At 37.5% G+C, this 13,942-nt stretch overlaps 1 protein-coding gene across 1 annotated transcript in view; it reads right to left on the bottom strand.

Moving 5' to 3' along the window:
- Nucleotides 1–3,346: 3,346 nt before the first annotated feature.
- Nucleotides 3,347–13,942, bottom strand: part of PIK3R1 (phosphoinositide-3-kinase regulatory subunit 1) — a 57,464-nt gene continuing 46,868 nt past the window's right edge. The window contains exons 8-16 of the mRNA XM_085212884.1: nucleotides 12,926–13,028; nucleotides 12,143–12,241; nucleotides 11,852–12,032; nucleotides 11,293–11,418; nucleotides 10,126–10,268; nucleotides 9,735–9,911; nucleotides 9,564–9,632; nucleotides 8,036–8,206; nucleotides 3,347–7,632 (exon numbers count right to left, since the gene is read on the bottom strand). Of these exons, the coding sequence (XP_085069010.1) occupies nucleotides 7,443–7,632; nucleotides 8,036–8,206; nucleotides 9,564–9,632; nucleotides 9,735–9,911; nucleotides 10,126–10,268; nucleotides 11,293–11,418; nucleotides 11,852–12,032; nucleotides 12,143–12,241; nucleotides 12,926–13,028 (1,259 nt within the window). The 3' untranslated portion in view covers nucleotides 3,347–7,442. The remainder of the gene's footprint in view (nucleotides 7,633–8,035; nucleotides 8,207–9,563; nucleotides 9,633–9,734; nucleotides 9,912–10,125; nucleotides 10,269–11,292; nucleotides 11,419–11,851; nucleotides 12,033–12,142; nucleotides 12,242–12,925; nucleotides 13,029–13,942) is intronic.

Here is a 13,942-nt window from a genome sequence, read left to right as displayed (position 1 = left end):
CCCCCTCCAGTCAATGGAGTGACTCCAGAGCATGATTCACCACATCCTAAGAATAGAGCTGGAGGTAGGTGGGGTGAATCACCCTGGGGAATTGCCTGTCTCTCCCTGTGATGAGAGCTTTGCCAGATGACTTTGATGACAAGCCTTTCTTTCAGGCGCTTAAAATTAGAAGTGAATTCCATCTCAAAATATTCAGCCTCACTGCTTTCCTGAAACAGGGAAGAGCCAGAGCGAGTGCTGCAAGCTGCACAGGCACGCAAATTGCCACCATGTTTAACTGGCAGCCTTTACCCAACAGAAAAATAACCCTGCATGGACAGAGAAGGGGGAAGGCACTTGTGCCCCTATTGCAGCACAGTGCAGCCAATGTCCTGTCCAGAGGACATGATGAGAGCAGAAGGCCATTCCCTTTGTCTGGCCACAGCTGCTGGAGTTGCATTCCTGTCATATTTTCATCTCGTGCTCTCTCTGGTCTTTACATTCAGCCTTGCAACATAAAAATTGCTCTAACTTTCTTTACCTGTCTTTCAGATCAGTAAAGCAGGAGGCCCAAAGCCAGCAACAGTTTAAAGCGCTGCTATGGGTGCTCGAGAGGCTGGTGTGGTGTACCATTCTGCCATGCAAACCAGACACGTTTCCCTTCACATAGGTCACATAATGTTCACTTTTAGTGTTGTTCTTCCACTCAGCGCCCTAAGGAGAAACCTGCTGAAGTACTCAGGTTTCTTGATAGGTGAAGAAGAATTAATCCAGCAACCTTCACAAAACATTTGTTTTACAACAAGCACAAAATTTGTGGGAAAATAAAGTAAACTGTGTAAGGAAATAAACATTCATAGAGGAACAAATCTTCTCTTGTGTGAATTCATTTTCTTCTGAACCTACAGTCTTTTAAGGATTTAGGAAAACCAGACACATGAAAGTGAAATCATTATCTGACTTAACTATATTCATGTCTGCTGTTGTCAATACTGTTTGCTTAAGGTCCTGAGAACAGCAGGTTTTAGATTCTTTTGTGTGCTACCTGTCAAATTTTTCTTCTGTCAATATTTGCACATATCTAAACTGATGGCCCGTACTCCTCCTTTCTTAATATGCAAGAAAGAGTGGAGCGATATGTTTGTACAATAGTCTTCTGGAAGAGACTGACAGAGCCATGGATAAAACCCTGTTTTTTCAAAGAATTATCAGGATGTTTCTGTTCATCTGATTGCTGTGCAGAGGTTAAAGTGCTGGTCCCTACAAAGATTATCAGTGTTTGAATAGCTGCTGATTGACTAATACTTGTTTACCCAAAAAGCCCCAACAGAGTTTCTATTTTTGGCAGTCTATATATTTGAGGACATAGGTCCTCCAAGGGAAGTTTGAAAGAGACAGACATAAAGAGAGACAGAGACAGACAGACAAGAAAGAGAGAAAGAGAGAAAGAGAGAAAGAAAGGAAGAGCATAAAAAGAAAGAAAGGAAGGAAAAAAGAAAAAGAAAGAAGAAAGAAAATGAAAGAAAAAAAAGGAAGACAGGTCAGAGTCGCATCTTCTGCTGAGCTCCCATAGTTAATGCTTCTTTTTTCAGCTGCATTAAAAATGGGTGCAGTGACTTTTGTACAACTTCACTCTGCATGTCTGACCCCACATCCCAGTAGGCAAAGCAGAACTAGTAATTTTCTTCCTCATTTCCAATCAGGGATGCTGTCAGGACCTCAGCATTTACAGTTTCCTTAGTTTCCATCCTCTAACTGAGGGCAATCTTCATGGGACTGGCATAACCCATCGTAGCTGGTGCCAGTCTCAGCCTTGGGCACTCAGGACACGGAGGGGAGGAAAGTGAAGGGAATCAACTTGTTTTCCAGGTAGAAGCAGATGCAGCCCTGTTTGGACTTGTACAGGACATTGTAGGCTATTGTAAGCATTAGCTGTCTCCTCAACACTCCAGAGATGTCAGAGTCCCTCTAAGCACCCCTGCAAAACAGAGGTGCCCTTTCCTGTGGAGAAGCAAAGGAGGGCTGCAAATGCAGGTGGGCATCACAGCACCTGGAGCTGTGCCACAGAAGTTTGCTTATCCTTGCCATTTTGTGCCTGAATCTCTACAGACATCTCCACAGGGTCTTCATTTGTCCCGTGTTCCTTCTGAGAGAGGAGGCATCACCTATTCCTTCACAGGACAGCAAGAAGTCTACAATCTTCTCTTCTCTCTTTGACTCAAAGGGACGTGGGAGAAGTTACCTGTGCTTGGAACTTCATGTGAGTCAAGTAGCTTGGGGACAGACAGAAGTTGGAAAATATTCCCAATCTTTTTAAAAAATTACACCAACTTGTAGCACAAAGATAAATTCAAACAGTTTTTCACATTCCTTAAGAAAAAATGACCATCAAGTCTTAGGAAAAGTGGGAGTGTGTTTGTCTGCAGACAACAAAAATAGAATGACATTTTTGAAAACTATTCAGTCTGCCAAGTGTGATTTCTATACAGCATATGACAAAGGCCAGAAAGCCACTGGTCTGTACATTTCTGCAGATTATGATCAACCAATCATAACGTCTCTAAGGAGCTGATGATTGGAGATGTGTGATTCACAACCATAACCTTATTTTTAGATGTGGATCTCTCTGGCTTACAGAAGAGCTTGTGTTGATTAATATATGCTTTGTGAGCAGGAAAAAGATAAGTGTGGTGTCTATTTAAAAGAATCAGCTTACTAATTGACAAAAACTGCAATGCACATGTTTGCCAGAGATCTAACCCCACTCTGTATTGAGTGAATTGAAAAATCCAGTACGGCCTTTCATCTGTTTCTTCTAAGAAACTGTAAGGGCCAGTGATTATGTTGTAAAAACTACTGATTTCTACCCGTGGTACCTGAGTACCTCAGTTGGCTGATATTATTGTGGCTACAGTGAGCAACAAATGGGCAGATTTTGGAATGGAAAACTTGGGAACAGGAATCTCCTTATTCTTCCAGAGGGATTGGCTGGCTTCCCCAGGGAATTTCTAAAGGCAAGATGTGGATGTGCTTGAAAAATTCTAACACCGTATTTCACCCTCTAACTTCTCCCTTTTCTTCACTGTCTCCTTGGTTTTCACAGGCAGGGGGAGGCATAAGTGGTGAGTTACCTCTAGGTAACGGGTTGTTAGACTAACTTGATGGATATCAATAACCACACTCATTCGAATTTCAGAAGAAACAGGACTTTGCTTTCAGTGGAAAAGGCAGAGGCACTGCTCTTGCAAGAGTATGAAACTAGTAGAACCATCATTCTGGCACAAGACTATTTTGGAGCTAGTCAGCTACTTTATTCAGTTCTGGTAAACAGACATCTCAGTCTTTATTGAAGTCTCAACAACTAAAATGCTTTTTCAAAACAACTTTTATTCTGCTTGAAGACTTATTACAATTTTTAAAGCAACTTAAAAACAAGACACAGCTCCATCAACTCTATAGCTTGAACAGAATTTCAAGGAGGCATGTTTTCACTATTGCCTTGTGAAGGCAATTTACAACCCACTTTACCCTCCACCCCCTTGAAGACCATTTTAAAACAAAGCATTCTTAATGTTTTAAAGACATTTAACAGAACAGAGCTTTATTTTTAAAAACAAGAATAATAATAATAAAAAAAATAGCAGCATCTTGGGCAGCTAATGCAGTCTCATTAGGACAAGCGCAATGTAACGTTACCAACTCCCCCAGTCCAGTTTAGCCTTCCACTCAGCAAACACAACACAATTCTACATAAAATGTCACATTTTGGAATCCTGTCCTATGGGAGGCATTGTGTTTTGAGCTGCCCATTTCTAAAAGTGACCCTGAAAAAAATACTACCAGGATTCACTTTCCCAACTTAATACCATGCATAGCAAAAGCACTGTGTGAAAATTGGCGTAAGTTTTCCCCATTAGAAGCATCTGCATGTTTTCGCAAGCATTATTTCATTGCCAATTACAAGACAAAGCCATTTCTTTACTACAGAACAGCTGACACCAAATAGAAAATTTGAAGATTTGATTTTACAGATATTTTGACAAGATTTTTTAGATAACTGAACTATACAGACAAGCTTTTTTTTTTTTTTTTTTTTTTAGAAAAAACAACAACACAGAAACTGCATTTGGAAACATGCTGCACCCACGAAGGTCTAGTGCGTTTGTGTCTTACACAAAATTAATGATATCACTTACTGAATTCAGCAAAATGATCACATTTGGTGAAAATGCACCTATACTGAGATCTATTCATATATAAACACAGCAAGTGTGTGCGCATATGCACAAGATGCACACATGCAATATCCCCAAACAGAAACTCCTAATTTTGCTTGTGGGTGTTGGTTCTCTGTGTTTTGCCTCATACCTTTCAAAAGCCTTGCACAACCGCTGCTGCAGTGCAGCATAATTCAGGGATTTAAAATGAAATTAAAAATTCCCCGAACAACCGGTAAAAAGAACCAAAACAATTCCCACCTTTCAGTCATATTAGGTGGAAAAAGTACACGTCAATAGAAACACAGAAGCAATGTGTTTCTTCGGTTACATCCACATGCTTTTTTTTTTTTTTTTCCTTCAGTTTATTAGTCTGAGATCAAATCAAAACTGGAGTGAACAGTATGGAATATTAAGGACAAACTCTGCAGTGAATAGGGCCTTTGGCAGGATGCAACTCCATGCATTAAGGAGGGAGGGAAATACAGAGGGCACACAATATCCAGGTACCAAAGTAATCCCACTCACGCCCACTTGGAGGGCGCAAGTGATGCTTGTGAATTGCACAGACCCTGTGTAGGCAGAACTTCCCTTAACGAAGCCCTAAGCATTTATCCCCACAACATAGTGCTTATTTCTCATTGTTGCTTGTGCAATAAAAGCAAGTGCCAAATTTGCACACACACTATTTTTTCTCTGCTAGAACCACAGATGAAGTGAAGTAGTACAGCACAACAGGAACAAATGACATCCCTTACCGGGCTGGGCATGCTAAGGATATGGCCCACTGACACAGCAGAGGTTTACTTAATATGAGGAAAATCCAAATGCCTTAACTCCCATGAAGTTTCTTGAGAAATACAAAGTGAAACATCCATTCAGATTACACATTATTTTGCTTACAGAGGAAAAAAAAAAATACTATTTTACTTGTAAAATATTTAACATTCAAAAATTAATATATGTCTGAAGAATACCTCGGATTGCTACAAGTGTTAAGTTGTGTATTGAGCTAATTTGTAACTTCAAGCCCAGTAGTATGACTGTCATGCTAGAGCAATTGTTGGTGTTCTTCATAGTAAAAAACAGTTATTAGAATGCCAAATTTACATGGTTCTACTCTGAGAGGCCTGAAAAGAGAGTGGAATGCAGAAGGGAAAGCATGAAGACTAAAACTCTATTCAGAAAAAAAAAATTCAGAATAATTTTGCAAGTGGTAACTATCCCGACACATGACTGTTGGTTGAATCTTGTTTCCCGATATAGATTCTAGCAAGAAAATACATCTATAGGAAAGCAAAAACAACCTACCAAAAAAAGCACAAAATCCAAATAAGATTAAAAGATTTACAGCCTCATAAATGAAGGGATAATGTAAAAAATAGAATATAATAACTACTGGAGACCTGCAAATTTCTTATTATTTCCAATAGCTTAAGAAGCACTGCATACTTGGAATCAAATCACATGTATCTCTAAAGCAGAACTATCATGAGACAACTTGATGGCAAAACATGGCCATCACAAACCATCCACAGTAAATTGCCCCAGAATTACTAATAAGTTTAGTTTAGTTGAATTTTTTAAATTTCCTTTAACTGAACCATAACTCTGAAAATCTCTGGAGCTTGAAATTATGAAAGTGTTCACTTTGATATTCCCTCAGTCTACAAAGTTATGAAAACAAATGCAAAGTGTTAATTAGGAAAGCCTTATCATTGTCAAAACAGAGGTTTTCCAGTTGTAATTCGCTCATGTTGTATCCGTTTGTTCTACCTAAAGATGGGAACTTTTTTCAGAATATTGATATGAAAAAACAAACTTCGGCAACAGTTAAGAGAAACTTCCTTCATATGAAATGAAAATACCTTGACATGCTGACAAGAATTCTGCCGCAATAGATCAAGATGTCATTTATTTACTATGAAGCATGATTTCATTACGAAATCCAACCTATCTAATCCAGTAGCCAAATTTTCCTGTTTTTCTGCAGTCATTATCAGAGAAGGATACACAATTTTTTAGCTTCTAAATACAAAGACAATCATGACAGAAGTTCAAAATGCTTCAAAAAGCAAACATAGCGTGGTACCGTATTCTAAAGATGTCTCTGAAACAATATTGTTGGAGTCCTTGATATTTTGTAAGGTTCGTATATTTTTTATTGAATAAAGCAGCTTTGAAGCTTATCAGGCACTGCCCAACAAAATATTTAGTCAAAAAAAAAAATTACGAACTTTTCAAACGTGGAGCTAGTAGCTCAATATTCTGTACAAAGAAAACTAAAATATTTCATAGTTTTAATTATTAAGCCAACTCTTGGTGGCTTCCTGTACATTAAAAAAAAAAAAAAAATATCAGGCAAAAAAAAAAAGTAAAAAGAAAGCAAGGAAAGAAGAAAGAAAAACAAGCTTAACGTGTAGACATGCTCAAGTGAAGACTACAGCCTAAAGAAAATTCAGTATTGCATAGCATGGTCTAAGAATTCAGCTTTCAGCAAACAAAGGGGAAAAGAGAAGCAGTTTGGTATTGATAGTTTCCATAAATGATAGTTAGCCATCCAATACTATGTACACTATTATAGACTGTATGCCACTGAAAGACCTGTTTTCTTAAAACAGGATTTTTAAACGTCTAAGCAAAACACTTTCTGGCACTTCACTATCACGATTTCTCTTAACAGCATACTGTAACTGAAGTCCTTTAAAGTGTCCCTTATAAATGAAAGTGCCATTCTGCTACATGTCATTCACCAGAAACCAAAAAATCCACAATGCTGTGTGTCTGGATCCACTTAGTGCGGCAACACCAAATTCCAGCCAGGTCGCGACCAAGAAATTTCAATAAGTGAATGAAAAGACCTCTTAAATCTTATGTTTGCAGAATCCAATGTTCTAGCTGGTAAAGCTTCAGAAGTGGTCGTAAACAAGCACCATGGTTAAAGGCCTCTATGTCCCTGCAGGGAGATCAGGTTAGGATTTCTCATTCTTGTGTTTTCCGTTTCTCAATTGGGAAGGAAAAAAAAAAAGCACTTCAGATTAGAAACATACATTCACAGTTTAACACTGTGATCTCTCCCACTGCAGTTGTGAAGGAAAGCTCTAGTCCCATCAGAAGACAGACAGCTTTGACACTGCAGCTCAAATTCTTGAGTAAGGCTGAAAGGAGCCTTCTCACTCCAGAGGCCTCAGTGTTGTCAAATCTCTTCTTTAGAAAAAAACCAAACAACCCAGAGTATTAAGATCTTCATCGCCTCTGCTGTGCATATACTGGGTAGGCTAGTGTGACATTGAGAGAGTCATTGTGCTGCACGAGGGATGTGTGTTGATAATGTAGCACCAGTTCTTTGAGAGAGTTGTACAAGTTGTATGGCTCTGCAAATCCATACCCAGTAGGTGTTTTGTTTATCACACAGTGCTTCACTTCTCCATCCACCCTAAAGAGGAAAATAAACAATCAGTTTTTAGTTTCCCAATACCGTAAAACTAAGCTGGAAACTAAGGTGTTGACAAGAAACCTTAAAATGCTCATCACTACATAGCACTCTTCTCTTCTACAGTAGGATACTGGTAAAAGGATAGGTTTAAGCTGAATTCCCAGGTGCTGTGCTAGTCTAGGGACACAGGAGATAGGCAGGATTTAGTAGCTGCAGATAAATGAGTTATCCTGGGCCTTATGTTCCTTTCTTCATGGCCTCAAGACTTGCTGATCTGCTTCTAAGCCTAAAGATCCAATGGAAACCATGCGTATGCAAATATATATCTGCACCCCTTGCTCAAGGCTCAGCATTTGAGCTGCCTCAAAGGCTGTTCAAATCATTCACAGGTTAGAGTACATACACAACAGAGCAGGCATAGCAGCCTTGTTTGCTGCTCTCTCGAACAAGGAATGTTCCATCTCGCTTTCCTCGCAGGAGATTTTCAGCTTGGCTTCTATTGATATTTCCCACATTCCATGTTCTCTCATCATGATGCGGCAAGTCTTCATCATCATCCACCATAGAGTATTGGCTGTCAAAATATGACAAAATACATTTGTGAAACATACTGCAGTGCTACATGCAATGTGCTGCAGGAATAAGGTAGACCGCCTTTCGTATTACTTGGGAAAACACTAAGTTGCTGGTTAGAAGGTCACCTCCCAGACAGAACGAGGGGTGTGAATCATGTAATATATTTCACTTGCTGAATAAAAATAGAACTTACAGACCTTATTTCTTTTAAAAATACTCATATGGATCTGAAGAAGGACATAAAAAGGATGCTGTCTTATCTTTCAGAATATGCTGCGAGCGCTTCAGTACCTCTACCATTGCCCCATGTTTTGGTACACAGCAAGCCCAGTGAAATCAATATCCACCGAGTCAGCTTTATTTCCAAAGATCAAACACTTGGTCAGCAGTGAAAAATCATGCAACATATTGATTACATCTGCTGCTTGTGAAAGCTACAAGCAGTAGTACAGGTAGATAAATTATTCATATGAAAGATAGCTTTGCAGAAAGGGTTAAACAGTATTCTCTTTTCTTATTACCAGATTATGAAGGAAACATGTAATAATACATAATAGGACCTTCACTACCAGAACAGTCAGCTCTACAAAGCTGATTCAGACTTTTAAAGAATTCTCTGAGCTAAACCCATTGAGAAAGAAGGTGCCTCTGCTTCAGCCATGTGGACACCACCACTTCAACATTTTACAGTTTAAGAGCTGCCTATTTGCCAGCAGCCTGCAGTGGTGGGCACTGCTTCTCCCACTCTGTTTACAATCAATCTTTCTGAAGAATCTCCAAGTAGTCCACTAAGATAAGCAACCTCACATGGACATAATTCATTGAGAAAGAAGGGTTTCCCTTGTTTTCTGTCCCTCTGGTTTTTACAGCTGCTTATTATACTCATTTTCTCTGCATCGCAACTTCAGAAAAAAAGTCAAGTGCTAAAAATTTAATTTGTCAGCAGAAATCTAAGCACTTAACAGATTCACTGACAAGGACAGTCTCGGTGATGAAGGAAATGAAGATTTTCTTTAAACAACTTCACTTACTATTTTGATGTTACCTAGTATAGGATAACACCATAATATCAGCAACTGCAATTTGGAAACAGTCTGTTTGCACCTAAAAGACCTTCTGAACAATTTATCCATTCATATGACATCTCTCTAAGATACTAACACCTTATAATCTTCACTTCATTCACAAGAATAAAGACACATTAGACCTGCTGCCATGTGTTAATTGTATTCACTGTTACAAGAGATCTAAGCTCGAGATTCCCTTTTTGAGGTCCTGGAATCAAATATATTCTACCTCACTTCTCTGCAAGATGATTTGAAACATCAAGAATATTTAAATCTCAGAATACTCACTCTTCTGTGTTTTCATTTCCAAGCCATTCATTTAGCTTCTTTTGCCGAACACCTTTTTGAGTCAGCCACCTGGACAATAATTGCAAATGAAATTATTAGTCACAGAAGTTGGATGCCAGTTTAAAAAAAAAAAAAAAAAAGAAGAACTTGTTAATTCATAATGATACTTACATCAAGTACTGGTCTCTTGTCTTTCTCAGCTGTATGAGGTCTGGCTTAATGCTGTTCATTCTCTTGTCTATCTCTCTATATTCAGCCGCTTGCTTCTTTAAGTCCTCTTCTAATCTACGCCTGCTGTCCACAATTTCACTTATTCGAGACTTCAGTTTTTCATAGTTGTGCATAATTCTGAATAGAACAATGTGATAGGTTATATTCTCATTGTGTTTTATTTTGACCTTTATACCTTCTGTTTTCTCATCAAGACAACTAAAGAACAGATCATTTCTCTAAATGTAGCTTCATGTTCTGCCGTTCACATCTATTTGACATCTTCTTTCCTTACAACTGATCTACTTTAACTTTGCAGTCTTACTTTAGTTTTGCAAATACAAATACTGACCTTTGTATTTCCTTTTCATTTCCTTCTCGTTTAAATTTTTCAATGTATTCCTTACTGTATCTCTCTTGCGTCTGGCACTGCTCTTCAAATATTTTTATTGTTTCATTAAATGCTTCAATAGCTGTTCTTTTCATTTGAATTTCCTGGAAATAAAATAGTTGTTTAAATTATAGTGGTTATCAAACAGATGGATAATTTACTGGCTTGTATCACAGAAACACTTGAGCATGTTTTAACAATGACTTCAATATCCAATTACCAGAATGTATTCTGTCTGCAGTACAAAATAGAGAAATCAGACCTGTGCAACAGGCTATCATGATAAGGCTTTCCAGGAAAGAAAAATAGCTAGACAAAGAGTTGGATGCAATCTCTGTTTTGTATAAATAAGTTTTATTTCTGAGGATTAAAGCCCTGTGGCAATCCATTTTTCCCTCGTATCAAGCCGAAGTCCTTAGAAGTACAGCTGACTTTCTGAAATAAAGAAAACGACAAGCCAGTGGAATGGACAGATCTCCAGAAGTCACCTAGTCCATCCTCCTGCCTCTACGTAGCTAGTCAATAGCTAAGTCTTTGAAGTGATTAAATGAAAGTTGCCTGCACATCTCTATCCTTCTTCTATTACTTTCAGTCTTATTTTCTGCTAACTTTAAGGAGCAGTCTGGATTCCAGTGGTGTAAAACAGCACTAATTCACTGATGCTTCAAGACTTGGCTAGTAATTGTTTAAAATGAAAGGTGGATAGAAGCAGCTTTTCTTTCTATCAGTGTATCTACACGCCATCTCTCCAGCCTGCATAGGTGAAAGCAGATCTTTTCAAAACTGGCGATAAAATAGAATGCTTCCTTGCATATGTGTCTTGAAAACCATAACTTGGACAGAAGAGGACAGTATGCAGAAGTGCTGGTAGATCAAATTAGCTTTGTGATTGCTTTGGATGCATGTGTCAGTCTTGAGCAGAGTGTTAGGTTGCAGATGGTGATTGTTCAAATACAAGTAAGCAATTCCACTGCACTGAGTTAGCACATCAAATATGCTGTTTTCCTGTTTTTGGGCCACAGTAAAGACAGTGAAAGGGAGAAGGAGAAAGAAAAAAGATGGCAGTATGAATTTACAGTAACATTCTTCTCAACACACATTAGTCTTTCGGATTCAAATATGTCCTACCTGAGATGTTCGTGTGTAGTCTTCATAGAGTCTGTCATATTCTCGGCTTTTTTCTTGGAACTGGGTGTTATACTCATGTAATTTCTTACCCACTGCTTCAATGCTATCCTCTTTTACAACTTGATCCTGGGAAAGAAGAAAAAAATATTTCATAAATCAACAATACACTGCACAGATTTTTGGAACTGCTTAAAAAAGTCCAAATATTTACATGGTAAAGGTAAGATGCACTATATGCACCATCTGCAAATACAAATGAAATTAATGACAAAAAGCAGTTTTGCATAACAAGTGTGCAGTTTATACTAGAAATAGTATATTTCATCCGCAATGAGTGGGCTATTTATTATTTATATAAGTTTATTTCTTAATAATGTATCTGCAGTATTTAAAGTTTTAATTATTTATAAGCAGCTTCTGGAGTTGGTTTTAAACAAAAATACCCACTTTCATATTCATTTTATTTTTTAAAATATTAACAGAGCTGAAATTCTTTGTAACAGTCCGCGATAATTTCTCTGTTATTTAAGTGGAACACAAAGAAAATAGAGCAAATTACCTGTTGGTACTTAGACACTGGATACAGTAATTTTACATCAAGTTTGGGATTGTACTGAGCTAGAGATTCATTCCGGTAGTGGTTTATTAGCTCAACCACAGAGTTGAAAGTCAGTGGGTCAGAAAAGCCGTATTTCCCATCTCGGTGAAATATTTTGATTAATTTGTTATTTCCTCCTTTCCTGCAAATAAAGTTTGATAAAAAGTTAAGCATACTTGGAGTATTTCCTAAAGAACATTTATTTTCAATGCAGTACTGCATTTTGCTGTCATGTATTACCTCGCATCTTACCTTAGAGTAAGTGTGTAGTCCCCATGCATTTTGGTTGAAGCATCTCGTACCAAAAAGGTACCATCAGCAGTGTCTCGAAGTTTCTCATTTACTTCTTCTCTAAAATGAAAGCAAAAGTAACTAATCACTCCAGTTACTTCTCACTCCTTTATCATCTCTCTGTGCTCTAAATTCTTCTTTTAAGAGAACTATTTTATAAGCCTCCTTGATCTCCATATAAACACAGTTACTTAATAGCGTATTTTCTATTACTGTAGAACAACTGGAATACAAAAACAGTATATTCTATGTCCTCTCACTGCTGAAACAAAATGATATTCTTGCAGAGTTCTTCTGCTTGTTCATACAAGCCTGAGCAATTGGAGCAGCCAGTGCTGGTCTAATGTACCTATATATAGTACAGTTAAAAATGTTGCTAATACATAGCACTTGTTAGTCTGGCTTGTTAAGTACTGTGCCTACAGTTGTGGTTCTGGATGAAAAACAGGATAAAAAATACTTATTTCTCAGTGTTGTCCTTTCATGCTAGTATTTCATACAGCTATCTTAAAATAACAGAACAATCACCAAATCATTTCACGCATTACATTCTAATGGACTGCCAGTAACTTTTTAGTGAAGTCTGGAATAAAACCAAATGTGATATGATTGTGTTGGAAAATACCCTAGAAATAGCTCTTATTACTGTAATTTTTCTGTACTTATGCAGAGTACATAAACAAAGAATAACAGAGCAAGAACATAAAGTCAAACATGAGAACTATATGTCTTGAGCTGATTTACCTTGATATATCTCCCCAGTACCATTCAGCATCTTGTAATGACATGTTGTTATTCATGCCGTTGTTAGTTACAGTATTAGGTTTTGGTGGCTTAGGAGGCAGAGCTACAAATAAAGGGGAGAAAAGTTCATTATAACTCATTGAAAACATGACCACATATCCTTTGAAATTACGTATTATTACATGAATGAGAAAAGAAATAGTTATGGAGTATTCCACCTCCAGCAGTATTTAAAAGTAACGAAAGGAATGAAGATATTTTTCTGAAAACAATACAATTCAATAAGATAGATGTACTATTTCAAAAAAAAAAAAAAAAAAGTTTGTTAGTCTTCCAATAACGTATTTTAAGCAAAATATAACATCTCATCTCTTCCTACTCTGATAAAAGCATTTGAAAAAAAATATTCTGAAGTTTGCTTTTACCTTCTTCCACTATCTCCGGTAACCATAAATAATAAAACATGCAGAAATTAATTTTCTTTTCTCCTACACAGTGATCTTATAGCAATGTTGCTGTTTTCTCACGTAGAAGCTGAGTAATATAAGATGCAAACCCACAGCAGTACTGTACGTTTTAATATTGTGAACTGGTTTTCCATGATCCTCTCCATTCTGTGCAATTATTTGCCAAAAAACACTTTAAGAAACCCATCTGTGACCCAAATATCTCTTGTGTTAATCTTAGAATTCTTCAGAATAAATTGTCTTCCAAATGCCAGGGCTGATTAAAAACCACATCCCCTTTCCTCAATGTCAAAGATGCATACGTATACCAGTGGCAGCCAGAGGAAGACACTGCAGCACTCCTGACTTACTAGCAAGGGGGACTATATTGGGGTCAGGAATAAAAAATCATCCCAGCTCTTTTAGTTTCTTAGTAAGTACAACACTCCTTACGAACATCCTTGTACATATATTATACTGGCTACGAAAGATGATGCAATGAAAATAAAGAGAGCAAAGTATTTTTATATGATATGAAAAGATGATGTGATATCAAGCATTCAATTAATAT

Source organism: Meleagris gallopavo, chromosome Z (assembly GCF_905368555.1).
Source record: "Meleagris gallopavo chromosome Z, MGAL_WU_HG_1.1, whole genome shotgun sequence".
Taxonomy (NCBI): domain Eukaryota; kingdom Metazoa; phylum Chordata; class Aves; order Galliformes; family Phasianidae; genus Meleagris; species Meleagris gallopavo.
This window is presented reverse-complemented; position numbering and strand designations above follow the sequence as displayed.